This window comes from Crocuta crocuta, unplaced genomic scaffold (assembly GCF_008692635.1).
Source record: "Crocuta crocuta isolate KB4526 unplaced genomic scaffold, BGI_CrCroc_1.0 scaffold289, whole genome shotgun sequence".
NCBI classification, from domain to species: Eukaryota; Metazoa; Chordata; class Mammalia; order Carnivora; family Hyaenidae; genus Crocuta; species Crocuta crocuta.
This window is the reverse complement of record NW_027533264.1, coordinates 758,501-773,448: the sequence shown is the minus strand read 5'-3', so window position 1 is coordinate 773,448 and position 14,948 is coordinate 758,501. Positions and strand designations below refer to the sequence as shown.

Below are 14,948 nucleotides of genomic sequence, written 5' to 3'. Positions count from 1 at the left end.
AGAGAGAGGGAGTCACAGACTGAAACAGGCTCCAGGCTCTGAGCTGGCAGTCAGCACAGAGCCCGACGCGGGGCTCGAACCCACGAACCGCGAGATCATGACCTGAGCGAAAGTCGGACACTTAACTGACTAAGCCACCCAGGCGCCCCTAGAGAAGTCTTATTTGGATGAATTCTGTGTAACTCAATCAGAAAAATCAGTATATTTTAGTTATTTATTTTTTAAAAAAATTTTAAAATGTTTTATTTATTTCTAGGAGAGAGAGAGAGACAGCATGAGCAGGGGAGGGTCAGAGAGAGAGGGAGTCACAGACTCTGAAGCAAGCTCCAGGCTCTGAGCTGGCAGTCAGCACAGAGACCGACGCGGGGCTCGAACCCACGAACCGCGAGATCATGACCTGAGCCAAAGTCGGACACTTAACCGACTGAGCCACCCAGGCGCCCCTAGATTTTTTTTAAAGTTTATTTCTTTTGAGACAGAGAAAGCACGAGAGGAAAAGAGAGTAAGAGTGAGCATGAACAGGGGAGTGGCAGAGAAAGAGAGAGAGAGAGAGAAAGAATCCCAAGTAGGCTCTGCACTGTCAGCACAAAGCCTGATGCCGGGCTCAAACTCCCAAATCATGAGATCATGACCTGAGTCGAAGTAGGACCAACTGAGCCACCCGGGCACTCCCGTCAATAGATTTTTAAAAGAAAAAAAAAAAAAAAAACTGCATAGAAAACAAAGTCAGAAGACAAAGGAAAGACAGTTACAACATATCTATAAAATATCTCAATTCTTGTCACATGTAAAGAACTCTTACAAATTAGAGATTATGATGATTAACAAATACATTTTCAAGAGTGATCTTACAAGTTATTAGTGATGACAAGCCCATAGTGTGGCTCTGAATGTGCACGGTGGAATTGAAATGGGGTGAGGGTCCCTAGGGGAAGAGGGAGCCATGACTTCATAGGTCTTGATTATTTAATCTTCTGGGACTCAGTTTTTTTCATGTAAAATGAGAATAATAATGCCTGGGGTGCCTGCATGGCTTGGTTGGTTAAGCATCCAACTCTCGATTTTGGCTCAGGTCATGAACCCATAATTCGTGGATTCAAGCCCCCCCATCAGGCTATGTGCTGACAACTCGGAGCCTGCTTGAAAGTTTCTCTCTCCCTCTCTTTCTGCCCCTCCCCTGCTTGTTTACACACACACACTCTCTCTCTCAAAATAAACCTAAAAAAAAAATTGTCTCATAGTTTTTAAAAATAAAAAATAATAAAATGGGAATAATAATGCCTAACTTTCAGAATTAAATGAAATCATGTCAATATATTTTCCTCAATAGCTATCAAAGGCTCTACTATTTTTTTTAATGTTTTATTTATTTCTGAGAGAGAGATAGAGAGAGTGAGCAGGGGAGGGTCAGAGAGAGAGGGAGACACAGAATCTGAAACAGGCTCCAGGCTCTGAGCTGGCTGTCAGCACAGAGCCCGACGCAGGGCTCGAACCCACGAACTGAGAGATCATGACCTGAGCCAAAGCTGGACGCTTAACCGACTGAGCCTCCCAGGTGCCCCAGGCTGCTACTATTTTTATAATAATCCCATTTGCTGGGTCTCTTTTGTTCTCACTCATAAACTCCTAGAGGGACAGGGCAACTGCTTCCTTGCCCCAGACTTTCGCATCCCTCTCCCGGTGCCCTGAGATCTGCCCGGAGAAGGAGCTCAGGGCCACCTGGATAACAAACAAAAACTGGAGAAAATTGTAACAAACAGCCACTCCCTTTCTTCCAGATGTTGCAGTGGCCGCCCCCTACGGGGGTCCCAGTGGTCGGGGCCAAGTGCTGGTGTTCCTGGGTCAGAGTGAGGGGCTTAGCCCACGCCCCTCCCAGATCCTGGACAGCCCCTTCCCCATAGGCTCTGGCTTCGGCTTCTCCCTGCGAGGTGGCTCAGACATCGATGACAATGGATACCCAGGTGCCCCTGGAATGCCAGGAAGGGCCCTTGGGCATTAGCCTGAGATATTGAAAGATACAGTCAGGGGCTTCAGCCCCATTGACCGTTCGGACCCCTCTGTGGGGCTGGGAGGCCAGGGGAGGCCAGGGGAGACCAGGCGAGGCCAGGCCAAAGCTCCAGTGGAGGAAATGGTGTGGGAAACCCTGGGAAAGGGGAGAGGAGCACCCCATGCCCCCTCTAACAGCTGATTCTGACCCCTCCAATATCTACAGACCTACTGGTAGGAGCTTACGGGGCCGACCAGGTGGCTGTGTACAGGTGAGCGCTGGCTCTAGGGGCTTAGTGGGGGAGGGCCCACACCGTCAGAGGACACCAGCTCAGGAGGGGCCAACGGCAAGCATGTCCCCGTCCCACCAGAGCTCAGCCAGTGGTGATAGCCAATGTGCAGCTGCTGGTGCAAGATTCACTGAATCCTACTGTGAAGAACTGTGTCCAGACCAAGACATCAGTGAACTGGTGAGGAGAGAGAGAGCAGGGCCTGGGCAGGGTCTGGGACCTTGAGGGATCCTAGCCCCTGAGCCCAACTCACATCTTTGCAGCTTTAACATCCAGATATGTGTAGGAGCCACTGGGTACAACATCCCTCAGAAGCTGTGTGAGTGTCATGGTGGGGACAGGAGGGAGGTGGGCCCGGGCTCCCCTGGAGGCCGGCCAGGGGCCTCTGACCCTCTTCACCCACCCTGCCAGCCTTAAACGCTGAGTTGCAGCTGGACCGGCAGAAGCCTCGCCAGGGCCGCCGGGTGCTGCTGGTGAATTCTCAACAGGCGGGCATCACCCTGCCTCTGGACCTGGACGAGAAGCAGAACCCCATCTGCCACTCCATCGAGGCCTTCCTCCGGGTACACCAGGCTGGAGACGGGCCGGGCTGGGTGTGCGAGCCCGTTCCATCCTGCCCTGGGGCGCCGGCCCGGCGCTGCGGGTTTGGGGGTGGTCAGCGGGACGCATATAGCAGGGTGCACAGTCTGACTCTTGTCCCCTCCCTAGGATGAGGCTGACATCCGAGACAAGCTGAGCCCCATCGTGCTCAGCCTCAATGTGTCCCTGAAGCCCAAGGCGGACGGAAGAGCCCCTGCGCTCGTGCTTCATGGGGACACCCATGTCCAGAAGCAGGTGGGGGCAGGCAGGAGCAGGCAAGGGAGGTGAATGACCCCTGCAAGAAAGTCAGGGTTAGGGTTAGTGTCCGAGCCATAATGTGAATCCCACAGCCCTGAAGTCACCTCTCATCTGTGCTGTCACTCCAAACCCTAACGAAAAGCCTCCCAATCTCAAAATCCCCTAAACCCGGATGCCAAGTGTTGTTGATGTTACCTCTAAACTCTGACAGACCCATGAACCATGATGTCACCAAGCCCTGATGCAAAACCCAGAGCCCTGACGGCAGCTCCAAACCCCTTTTCATTCTCAGACCTACTTCCCTACGTCCCGATGTGACCCTCAAACTTCCCACGTCCCCAACTCACCCACACATCTTGACGTGCCTCTTTTAGACCCGCATCATCCTGGACTGCGGGGAAGATGACCTGTGTGTGCCCCAGCTCCAGCTCACCGCCAGCGTGTGAGGAGGCTGTCTGCCCCGTGACACCCCTTCGCCACCCAGGGCCTGATACCCGCTGTCCTCACCCCTTCCCAGATCCTAGGCCTGGACCCAGCCTCCTCTACCTTTTTTTTTTTTTTTTTTTACTCCTTTCTCCCCACAGGAAGGGCTCCCCACTCCTCGTGGGAGCCGACAATGTGCTGGAGCTGCAGATGGATGCCGTCAACGAGGGGGAGGGGGCCTACGAGGCCGAGCTGGCTGTGCACCTGCCCCCAGGTGCCCACTACATGCGGGCCATTGGGCAAATCGAGGTGAGGCCTCACGCAGGGGCATTGCCAGGGACCTGGGAGGTGCAAGAGCCTTGACTCTCATTTCCCACCTGAGAACCCACACACACACACTTCTCTTATGCATTGCTGTAAAACTGAATTTTTATGTTATTTTTACTTTTTTCCTAATGGCATAAAATCCAAGGACTCTATTATAAAACCCAAACCCCAAGTGGCTCAGGTACAAAATGTTAGCAGGAACTTCTGTGAACACTGGGCGGATTTCCTTTCAGTCTTTTTTCTCAGCATCCACAGACTCTTACATGGGTATATATACATATATGTTTTTTTAAATTTTGTTGATGTTGTTTCTAACAATGGGAACACACTCTATGTAGTGTTTTTGTATTTTTAGTTCCCAAGATTTCATTAAAAATAGTAAGTTGCTCAGGGTGCCTGGCTCAGTCGATTAAGCGACCGACTCTTTTGATTTTGGCTCAGGTCACGAATCTCATGGTTCATGAGTTTGAGCCCCGAGTCAGATGCTGTGCTGAAAGCACAGAGCCTGCTTGTGATTCTCTCTCTGCCTCTCTCTCAAAAATAAAAAAAAAAAAATGAACTTAAAAAAAATGATAAGGTGTTACAGTGATACATAAGGAAGAATGTGACAGTCCCTCAGACTCCCACCCCAAGGCACCCCTCTCTGCACCCTGGCACACAAGTCTCTTCCAGACTTTTCCAAGGGAGCTTAAATATACATGGGATGCTCTGCAACCATCTTCTTTCTTGAAACTACCTTCCTGAAGGGCTTTGAGAGACTCATCTGTAACCAGAAGAAGGAGAATGAGACCAACGTGGTGCTGTGTGAGCTGGGCAATCCCATGAAGAATAATGCCCAGGTGAGGCCGCCAGGGACTCCTACTCAGCCAAGCTTTAGGGGCTGGGCTTGGAGTCATATGGCCCCGGGACTGGACTCCTGGTCCTCACACTCCCTGTGTTCTTGGGTGAGTGACTTTCCCTCTCTGAGTGGGCTTCTGAGATAACGATGGTAACTTGGAGGATGGGAACTGGAGGCCACATTCAGGACAAGGCTGCCCAGAATGGGCACTTGGGTCATGACTTTGGCTCTCCCTGTCTCTCAGATAAGAATCACAATGTTGGTGAGTGTGGGAGACTTGGAAGAGGCTGGGGAGCATGTGTCCTTCTGGCTGCAGATCAGAAGGTATGGGCTGGGGAGCATTCCTACCCACCACCCTTCCCCTATATGACCCCGATGCAGAGACCCACCGACGCTCTCCTTCCAGAAGGGTCTTCTGGAATGCCTGCTCCTCAGACTCCCTCGTTTGCTTTCTTCCCCGCAGAGATGTGTTTCTGAGTCTTGGAGGCTACAGAAAGTTCTTACCCAGGGCTAACTTCAGTGTGGCATGCCGCTTGTAGAGTTAGCGCTTCCTGACCCCTCTGAAATTCTGGCCCCGTCCAGAGAGTTCTGATGTTCTCTGGGCTGGTGTCGTTGACCTGTTGCTCCGATCCCCTCCCCTCCAGCAAGAACAGCCAGAATCCGAACAGCGAGGCCCTGATACTGGATGTACCAGTCCGGGCAGAGGCCAACGTGGTGCTGCTAGGGTGAGACCAGGGGGAGATCAGGGAGCCGGCGGGCAGGACCCTAAGTTTCAGAGGGCCTTGGGGGAAGCCCTACATGTGATCAAGCTCACCCCGGGGGTTTGGGCCCCCGCAGGAGCTCCTTTCCAGCCTCCCTGGTGGTGGTGGCAGAAGAAGGCGACAGGGAGAACAGCTCGGACAGCAGGGGCCCCAAAGTGGAGCACACCTATGAGGTACGAAGAACCATCTGGGACCCAGGCTGGGATGCGAGGGTACCCAGGAGCTCCGCACTCACCAGGTGCTGAGCCACCTAACATGGGCCATCACCACCCACCAGATCCACAACAATGGCCCCAGCACTGTAAGTGGCCTCAACCTCAGCCTCAGCTTCCCCAGCCAGTCCCAGCCCTCCGACCTGCTCTACATCTTGGAGATACGGTCCCAGGGGGGCCTTCAGTGCATCCCACAGCCGGCTCCTAACCCCCTCAAGGTGAGAGCCTGGGTGGAAGAAAGAGCTGTGGGTGAAGCCCCAGCCCAGCAACCAGGGCCCCGCTGGGAGGGTGGGGAGATGAGCGGTGCTTGGACCGACTGCTCTTTGCCTCCCCAGCTGGACTGGGGGCTGCCTACCCCCAGCCCCTCCCCCAATTACACGGGGCATCACAAGCGGGAACGCAGACAGGCCGTTCTGCCAGGGTCCAACGAGCCCTCCAGGCTTCAGGATCCAGTTCTCCTGGTGAGCAGGCTCTGTGATCTCCAGCTGGGGGTCTCCCTGGGGTGCAGGGGACGGAGGGCCTGGGAGGCAGGGAGAGGGGCCAGCAGTGTGACGTGGGCCTTGGGTGGGCCACCTGGGTCTCAGGGAACACTCCAAATGAACATGAAGGGCTGGGCTGGACTTGTGTCTGGGCCGGGTGGGAGTATTTGAATTTTCAAAGGTTCCTGGTACATTAAAGAAAATGAATAAATGCCAAAGCAGAGTTACAAAAATTCTGGGCATTGAACACTATATGATGACCCAGTTCTTCTCGGCCTTTCCTTGCATGTTTGGAATGATGTGAGCAACCCCATTTAGAGAGAACGTCAGAGGGTTGAATCTGAGGCCCTGCCTGAGAGGGAGACCGGAGCTCCCCTGCCCTCCCTGCCCCTTTTCTTTACTTTTCTTTTCTTTTCTTTTCTTTTTTTTCTTTGTTTAAATTTTCTTTTTAATGTTTTATTCATTTCTGAGAGAGAGAGAGACAGCGTGAGCAGGGGAGGGTCAGAGAGAGAGGGAGACACAGAATCGGAAGCAGGCTCCAGGCTCCGAGCTGGCTGTCAGCACAGAGCCCGACGCGGGCCCGAACCCATGAATCTGAGATCATGACTTGAGCTGAAGTCGGACGCCCAACCGACTGAGCCACCCAGGCGCCCCCTCCCTGCCCCTTTCTGTTGTTGGGTCTTTGGGATGATGGGTGGGGGTCAGAGGGGCTGGGAAGTAATGACACATCCCCTCAGAGCTGCGACTCAGTGCCCTGTACGGTGGTGCGGTGCGAGCTGCAGGAGATGGCACGAGGCCAGCGGGCCATGGTCACGGTGCTGGCCTACCTGTGGCTGCCCAGCTTCCAGCAGGTGGGGGCGGATGCCGGAGGGCGGGGCCATCTGGCGGTGGGGACCAAGTTTGTTCTGGGGAGAGAGAGGGCAAGGCTTATTTTGGAGAAGCCGGGATTAGGCCAAGGGCAGGGTTTCCAGGTAGGGGGGAGGCTGGGCCCAGGACTCCTACCACCAATAGACTCATGCAAGTGGCTTTCACCCCCACCCCCTTCAGAGGCCACTGGATCAGTTCGTGCTGGAGTCGCAAGCTTGGTTCAACGTCTCCTCCCTTCCTTACTCTGTGCCCGCCCTCAGCCTGCCCAGTGGAAGAGATAAGGTGAGTATAGAGCCATGGTAGTGCGGCGGTGGGAGGAGCCCTGCAGGATGGGGGCGGGACACCCCGGCTCCCAGGAGCGGCACAGGTAGGTGGCTGGCTCCGGGGGCCTCAGCACACAGGTTTGAGTCTTTGAGAAGGGCAGGTGTCAAGGTGACTGAGAAGACACGTGCGTTTGCCCTCAGGTCGAGACGCACCTGCTTCGTGTCTTGGAGGAGAGAGAGGTTCCAGTCTGGTGGGTGCTGGTAGGCGTGCTGGGCGGCCTGCTGTTGCTCACACTCCTGGTCCTGGCCATGTGGAAGGTGAGCCATGAAGGGAGGGTGGGGCCCCTAGGTGGGCACGCGGTGGGCCCTGCCCTACCTCACAGGTAGAGATGGTGGCCCAGGGCCCATTCACCTCCCTACCATTAGAGTCTCATTCTCCAGAGGACCTCTTCCAGGGCACGGACCCCTGGGAGAGGTGGCACCTGAAATCCCAAGGGATTTAGGGAAAATCATGTATTAGACTTAAAATCATCAAATACATATTGTGCACTTGAGTCGCAGAGAGCTACATAATCGCCAATAAAAAGTCAAGCGTGGGGGCGCCTGGGCGGCTCAGTCAGTTGAGTATCTGCCTCTTGATGTCGGCTCAGGCCATGATCTCATGGTTCGTGGGATCGGGCTCCAGGTCAGACACTTGAGATTTTCTCTCTCTCTCTGCCCTGGCCCCCTCAAAATAAATACATAAACATTAAAAGAAAAGAAAAGAAGTCAAGGGAAAAAACCAAATTAAAAAAAAGGAACTCGTTACATGTATTCTCTCTGAATGGGGAAGGTGGCCATCTGTGCGGGCAGTGGGATCCAACTCTGAGCGGGGCCCAGGAGAGGACTTTTTAGCATTCTTCGTGCTGCTCTGACGCCCACCCATCATCTTCACACCCTGTCCCTGGCCCCTGTGCACCCTCAGGTCGGCTTCTTCAAGCGCATTCGGCCGCCACTAGAAGATGAAGACGAGGAGTGAAGGGGCAAGCGTCGCTGTGTCCTCAGAGGAAGGCTACCGTGCCCACGCCTCCCCTTCTTCAGTGTGCTCCCCCAGCTCCGGTCACCCCTGGCTTGGAGCTGTCCCCTGGAGACCTCCCGATATTCTCCCCTCCAGGGACATCTGGCCACTCCCTTCCGGGCGGCCAAATAAAGAGGCTGAGCCCCAAACCCCAGCACACCGTCTCCTCTTGACTCAGTGAAGAGACGGGGACCGGGCATGAGGCTACGTTTGGAGTGAGGGGCTGGGGCTGGTAGAAGTGTGAGTGGAGAGTGTCTCTGCCAGGCAAAGGTGGCATAGTATCGTCTTTGGGGTGTGTCTGGGAGTAGAGAATAGGGTGGGACAGGGGAGAAAGGGTGACAGACCTTTCAGGTGATACTGGAGAAAGATGGGACATCTGAGGGGAGCGGGTGGCATGGAGACTGGGAGCATCGGAGAAGGCAGGCTGGTCCCTGGTGGGCAGCTTTAAACAGTAGTGTGTGTGTGTGTGTGTGTGTGTGTGTGTGTGTGTGTGTGTGTATGATTTTGGGGGAATAAACCTCAAGTTGACTTGAGATTGGGAACATAACACTCCCTTCCCACCCCTGTGAGGAAGGAAGGAAAGAAAGAAGGAAAGAAGGAAGGAGGGAAGCCTTTAAAGCCATGTTCAGAGTGAGGAGGGGCAGGGGAGGCTGACTCAGCCCTCAGCCTGAGGAAGGCAGCACCACACCAGGGAGAGGAAGGCAAGTCTTGCTGTCTGGCTACCCTTCCTCCCCATCAAGGAGAAGGCTCTTCAGTTAGGAAAGAGGCCCCAGGCAAGGAGCTCACAGGAGGCGTAGGAGTGAAAGATAGGTGTCCCTCCACCCGCCAAGACTGAAGTCCAGGGATAGACTTCAGGGCGCCCACCTGGAGTACTGAGCAGTGTGTTGACTTACCCAGTGCTGAGATGGGGCAGTGAACAAAACAAAACACCTGCCCTTATGGAGCTTACATTCAACCAAAGGTAAAAAGCAAACAAGAAAATAAATGTATGGTCAATGGCGGGGGGGGGGGGGGGGGGGCGGTCAGTGCTGGAAGTAAAAATAAAGGTAAGGAGATTGTGATAGAATTATGGGGGAGAGGGCTGAAATTTTAGGTAGAGTGGTCATGGAAGGCCTCTTTGATGAAGCGAGGAGAGAGATAGACGATAGAGCCAATGGCTGCACAGGAATAACGTGTTCTGGACAGAAAGAGCAGCCAGTGAAAAAGCCCTGAGGTGGGAGCAGGCTTGATGTATTTACGTGAAAGCAAGGAGGCCCATGGATTGGAGGCGGGCACAGGTCCAGTTGAGGTCAAGGGTGGGGCACGCAGGCAGCATCATTCGGCCAAGAGTAGGACTTTGGACTAGATGCTAAGTGTTGGGGGAAGCCATTGATGAACAGACTTACTTCACAAGAACTTCCGGTATTTGATTTTACCCAAAGAGGTAAATAAAGGTAAATTTTGAGAAGAAAACAATTTGTCATCCATGCAGGGCAAGTTCCAGAACAGGTTTTTAGGTGGGTGACTGTGACGGATTAGGAAAAGATTAAGCCGCTGTGATCCTTAAACATCAGCCAGACTTCCTCTCCACTCCACCATTGCAAATAGATGGCCCCAGACTGTTTATCTTAATCCAGCAAAGTATTTGGCATTTGCCCTTATATACAAGACAGAAATGTGAGATGGATTTAAAACTGAACAATTTGGCTAAAGCTGAAGGAGATCTCTGGAAGTCTGTTCTTTCTAGAAGCTCCATCCTGGCTCTGAGCTGCCTGGTATTGTCCTGAGACCCCTGAATGGAGGCAGGGAAGCTGCTCTCCACCCTGCAGGTGGCCGCTGGCTCCGATACAATGGTGACTGAAGCCCATTCAAGGCAGCCTTGACAGATTGGAAAGTTGGGATGAAACCAACCAGATGAAATTCACCAGGGATGAGTGCTAAATCCTGTGTTGAGGTTGTGAAAAATTGGTTACATAAGAAGACTTGGGAAGTCTGGTTAGATGGAAATTTATGAGAAAGAAAGAGAAGGGGGGAGGGGGAGAGGGAGCGAGAAAAGGAGGGAAGAAGCAAGAAAAGAAAAAAGAAAAAAGAAAAAGAGGAGGAAGAGAAGGGAGAGACGGTAGGAGGGAGGGAGGGAAGGAAGGAAGGAAAGAAGGAAGGAAGGAAGGACAGAAAGAAGGGAAGGAGGGAGCGAGGGAGGGAGAAAGAATCTGGTATCACAAACTCATAACAAGGTGCCCTTAAGTCAGAAGACCCGCTAGGAGACCCAACCAGGAGAGAATTCTGTTGTCGTCTGTGGGACAAGGTCCTTGCTCTAAGTACCCAATCCCTTTGGGGACACCGCATTGTGAGAAGGAGAAGGTGAAAGTCAGAGAAAACCAAGAGAGGATACCAGGTTAGATGAGGAGTTGGCCACCCAGAAGTGAATGACGACCAGCCAGAAATTGGAAAGAAAGAGCTTGGCTGGGGCTTCAAATGTGGAGTTCAAACGTGGCTAAGGAAGAAGGAAAAGACTGCCATACATAAACCAGTGGGACGGACTGGTGATTCTGAGAGAGAAAGGCTGCTTGCATTTCGAGAAGAAATTTCTAAGTATCATGACTGCCCAACGATGGGTCTTATTACCTGAGTGGAGGTGAGCCTCCACTTCACCCTGGGCCAACAATAGCACCATTTATCGCGCCCCTCCTCCAGTCAAGCATGTTCTAGATCCTTTATATCATCTCACTTAATCTTTACAACAACGCCAGCAGGTAGAGATTATTACAATTCTCACTTTTAAGGAAGGCTAAGGCCCTGAAGGCTAAGGAACTTGCTCGTGGCTCACCAGGCGGAAGCCAGAGCGGGACTGACTGATTCCCACTGCGTGGGTGCTCTTGCGGCTACAACTGGGCAGTTCCTACCCTTTGGAGACACTCATGACGACCCCACCGCTTTGAGTGTGTTGTGAGCAACCGCTTTTCTCCCTGCCAGATTGTGCACCAAGTTTCAAGGGCTCTGGACCTCCAAGAACCCTGGTGATTGGGCCCTCTTCGTTGCACTCCCTTGCAGCTCTGGGTCTGGGAGCGCGGGGTCGGGGCTGCAGGGTGAGCCGAGGGCGGGCAGGCCGGGCGGACGGCGCGCGGAGCTGGGCGGTGAGGGGGCGGTGCCCCAGGCCTGNCGATTACGAGGGAGAGGAGGAAGGGAGAGGGAGACTGCCAGGGCGGGGGTCTCGGGGAGACACAATGGAGAGAGCGGGGATCCCCCGGCTCCGCGCCGCTGCCCCCTCTCGCCTTGTTTTTCTCTCTCCTGGTCCGCGAGGCGCTGCTGCCTGAGCCATTGTCTACCGAAGACACCCGCCCAGGGGCGGGCTGGGGCGGGCGCCCGCTCCGCAGCCCCCTGCGGGTTCCTCGCTCCCGACGCGGGCTGGGTGGGGGCGCAAGCAGCGGCTGCCACCTTGGACCCGGACGGGGGCTGGGCGCCTTGAGCTGGGTTGGAAGGGGGGGAGGGGAGAGGGGGGAGTGGGTGAGGCAGTGGGCGGATTGACTGCTCGAATGGGGTTCTTCGCTCTGGAGCCTGACAGCCCCTGGCTGCCCCCCCCCCCAGGTTCAGAACTGGGGGTGTACCAGAGAAACGCTGTCAAACCTTGGAGGGGGAGGGCGTGCAGTTTGGGGGGGATATGGAAAAGGGGGTGCGCGGTGATTGCCAGCCAAAGCGCATGGCAGGGCTGTGGTGGCGGAGCCATGCTGAGCTGGCTAGCTGGCNACGCCTGGGGGCTCAGGGGCCTCGGCCCACTCTAGCCCTGCGCCCACCTTCCAGCCACCACCCACCTTCCATCCAGTTCCCACGATGGCCTCTGGGCCCCGTCCCTGCCTGAAACGGTGCTCTCCACTCCTCATCTCCCCACCAAGGAGATGACAGGAAAAGCAGGGATGGGGGTGGCGGAAGGGGGGGGTCTGGATGCGGGAAGTGGGGTCCGGATGAAGGGAGGGGGTCGGATTTCCTCCTGGAATGAGGCAGGGCTGAAGCCAGGAGAGGCGGATACTGTATGGAATGTCAGGCTTGAGAAACGGAGCAGGCTCACCTCTGGCCTCAGTCTTCCCTGCTCTCTGTGGGAGGAGAGGAGGGTTTGATGGATAGGAGGGGGCCCCGGGTTCTCAAGAAGCCTCTCCTTCAAGTCCTGTACCCCAGGGGAGGGGGCCCAGGGCACTGGCTGGAATAGAGCCAGGATAGGCTCTCCCAGGCTAAGAGCCCAGGTTGAGGGGAAGGGAGAAGAGAATCTGCCTGGACACCTGCCCACCCCTTCTCACCAATGTCCCCTTCAGGCCTACCCACCCACCCATGTCGTGTTCCTTGGGCCCCTTCCCCTCTTCTGAGGCTCTGGCCCTTGAACCCAAAGCATTCCCTCAAATGACCATATTCCAGACTCCTGGGTCCCCTCTTCCCAGCTGCTCCATCCAGCTGCTCCTAGCCTGGGGTAGGGGTGGGGAGTAGCCAAGCCCCTCTGGCTTCTCAGAATTCCTCCTGGGTGGTAGTGGAGGAGGGGCAGGGAGGCTGTCCGCTCCTGGGAAAAGCAGAGAGCAGGCAAAAGTCAAGTGTGTGCACCCACCCTGCCAAGTTGGGCTCTGGCCTGGGAGGGGTGAGGGAGGTGGGTTCAGGAGAACAGCTGGATGGGATGCCAGGGCCAGGCGTGTCCCTGGCCAGGGGGTTGGAAGCCTGAGAGAAGACACCTGTCACTGTTGAGTGTCAGGCTCCACCCGTGAGTCCCCCTTACCTCCCCATGCTCTGCTGCCCTCTGCTTCCAGGACACGGGGACTCCCCTAAGTTTGTGTCCAGCACGCAACCCACTCCCCACCCACCTCCTGGGCCCTGCAGTGAGGCCTCTGTACCTTTCTAGGTATGGAAACCTACTCCCATTATTAGCAGCAAGGTAGGGATGAGGTATGTTCTTGAGGGAGGGACCTTGCTGAGTGGGGAGAGGTAGACGGTAATATGGATCGGAGAGGCTGCCCGGGGAATCCGGGACAGCGACTCCAGGCCTGGTCCCTACCGGGTCACTCTGTCTGAGCTCAGGACACCTGCAGGCCCACCCTGGACAAACTGTCCCGAGTCCAGGGACGGAGGCGGCTGGAGAGCAAAAGACTTGGTCTTCGTTCTCAGCCCTCTCCACACCAGTTTCCCTGGGGCCCGGGTCGGGCCCCCCAGACTCCTTCCCCTTGCCAGGGCCCCAGCTCTCTGCCCATCTCCTGGGAGGAATGAGGGCGTTGCCATGGTGACTGACTTGTAGCTGACCAGCTGGGAGGGGGCGGGCAGTACTTGTGAGGGGGAGGGGTCAGGAGGTACTTGTTTGGGCTTAGGGCCTGGGGTGAGTCCCTAAATCTGAAAGGAAACAGGCTTGTGCGAAGGGTTCTGGGAAGAGGATGCATGAGGGGAATGACCAGCTCCCTAGAGTCCCCTTTCTCAGCTTTTTCTTCAGAACCGAAACTCTGACCCAGCCTCCGCCCCCCCCCCTTCTCATTGGCTGAATCTTGATCTCCCTCCTCTCCATCTCCAGGCCGTTCGGTGCTCTGCTCAGCCCTGCTTTCTCAGCCCCCGTCCCTCTCCCCTCCCTGACACCTGCCCCATTGGGTCCAGTGGTTAAGATTTTGGGTCTAGAGTCAGACTCCCAGGTTTGGATCCCAGGTCTCCCGTTAACTGCAGTGCAAGTATCTAAACTTGGAGCCTCAGCCTCCTGATCTGTAAAATGGACTAAGAACATATTTGAGGGAGTCTAATACATCATTGACTGTAAGATGAACCATTATTTCATGTACCGGTAAGAAAAGAAAGAAGTGCTGCCAATTGTAATCATGAAGTCATCGTTCATAGGCATAATCTGAGTTCAGAAATGTTAAAATGCGGCAAAAGTGCATGTGTTAGCACCCGCTCACGGGCTGATGTGAGGTTTACACGAGGGCCCTACTTGCTCTTACAAACCCTTGTCTCGGTGGGACCCCAGAGCTGCTCCCAACCCACGCCCCCCTCCTCTGATCTTGGGGCTCCCTCCAGTTCTCTTTTCCCCGCTTCCTCCTCACCCTCCTCACCCCACAGAGATCCTGATCAAGGTGCAGGTGTATGTGAGCGGGGAGCTGGTGCCCTTGGCCCGGGCCTCCGTGGATGTGTTTGGGGACCGGATGCTGCTTGCCGCGGGCACCACGGACTCAGAAGGCATGGCCATACTGCCCCTCAGCTACCGTCTGGGCACCTGGGTGCTGGTCACTGCTGCTCGCCCTGGCTTCCTCACCAACTCTGTGCCCTGGCGTGTTGACAAGCTGCCTTGTGAGTGCAGGGGCAGGTGGAGGGGGGGGCAGCAGCTGACCCCATCAGCCCCTTCCCAAAATAGTCCTTGGGGGTGGAGGGGGCAGGCTTTCCAGCAGCTGCTGCCCGGGCTGGGGTACACAGAGGGGGCTGAAGGAGGATGAAGTCACTGGGATTCAGATGGAAGGAGTGCCCGGCCCTGGGGTTGGGGGGGGGGCTTTCTCTGGTGCTGACAGGCCACCCCTCCCACAGTGTATGCGTCAGTCAGCTTGTACCTGCTCCCCGAGCGACCGGCCACCCTCATCCTCTATGAGGACCTGGTGCACATCCTCTTGGGCTCTCCCAGAAAGGCT

The 14,948-nt window shown here is 55.3% G+C and overlaps 2 protein-coding genes across 2 annotated transcripts in view; both read left to right on the top strand.

The window, feature by feature from the left end:
• The window catches only part of ITGA2B (integrin subunit alpha 2b), a 14,677-nt gene extending 6,190 nt beyond the window's left edge, over positions 1 to 8,487 (top strand). Inside the window, exons 13-30 of the mRNA XM_077747717.1 lie at positions 1,779 to 1,961; positions 2,213 to 2,258; positions 2,358 to 2,456; positions 2,540 to 2,595; positions 2,688 to 2,839; positions 2,985 to 3,110; positions 3,488 to 3,555; positions 3,698 to 3,845; positions 4,610 to 4,702; positions 4,946 to 5,025; positions 5,346 to 5,426; positions 5,539 to 5,635; positions 5,740 to 5,892; positions 6,010 to 6,135; positions 6,891 to 7,004; positions 7,201 to 7,302; positions 7,485 to 7,601; positions 8,248 to 8,487. Coding sequence (XP_077603843.1) covers positions 1,779 to 1,961; positions 2,213 to 2,258; positions 2,358 to 2,456; positions 2,540 to 2,595; positions 2,688 to 2,839; positions 2,985 to 3,110; positions 3,488 to 3,555; positions 3,698 to 3,845; positions 4,610 to 4,702; positions 4,946 to 5,025; positions 5,346 to 5,426; positions 5,539 to 5,635; positions 5,740 to 5,892; positions 6,010 to 6,135; positions 6,891 to 7,004; positions 7,201 to 7,302; positions 7,485 to 7,601; positions 8,248 to 8,301 — 1,895 coding nt within the window. The 3' untranslated portion in view covers positions 8,302 to 8,487. The remainder of the gene's footprint in view (positions 1 to 1,778; positions 1,962 to 2,212; positions 2,259 to 2,357; positions 2,457 to 2,539; positions 2,596 to 2,687; positions 2,840 to 2,984; positions 3,111 to 3,487; positions 3,556 to 3,697; positions 3,846 to 4,609; positions 4,703 to 4,945; positions 5,026 to 5,345; positions 5,427 to 5,538; positions 5,636 to 5,739; positions 5,893 to 6,009; positions 6,136 to 6,890; positions 7,005 to 7,200; positions 7,303 to 7,484; positions 7,602 to 8,247) is intronic.
• A 51-nt stretch (positions 8,488 to 8,538) lies between these two features.
• Positions 8,539 to 14,948, top strand: part of FAM171A2 (family with sequence similarity 171 member A2) — a 15,449-nt gene continuing 9,039 nt past the window's right edge. The window contains 4 exon segments of the mRNA XM_077747782.1: positions 8,539 to 8,555; positions 11,293 to 11,405; positions 14,242 to 14,616; positions 14,848 to 14,935. Coding sequence (XP_077603908.1) covers positions 8,539 to 8,555; positions 11,293 to 11,405; positions 14,242 to 14,616; positions 14,848 to 14,935 — 593 coding nt within the window.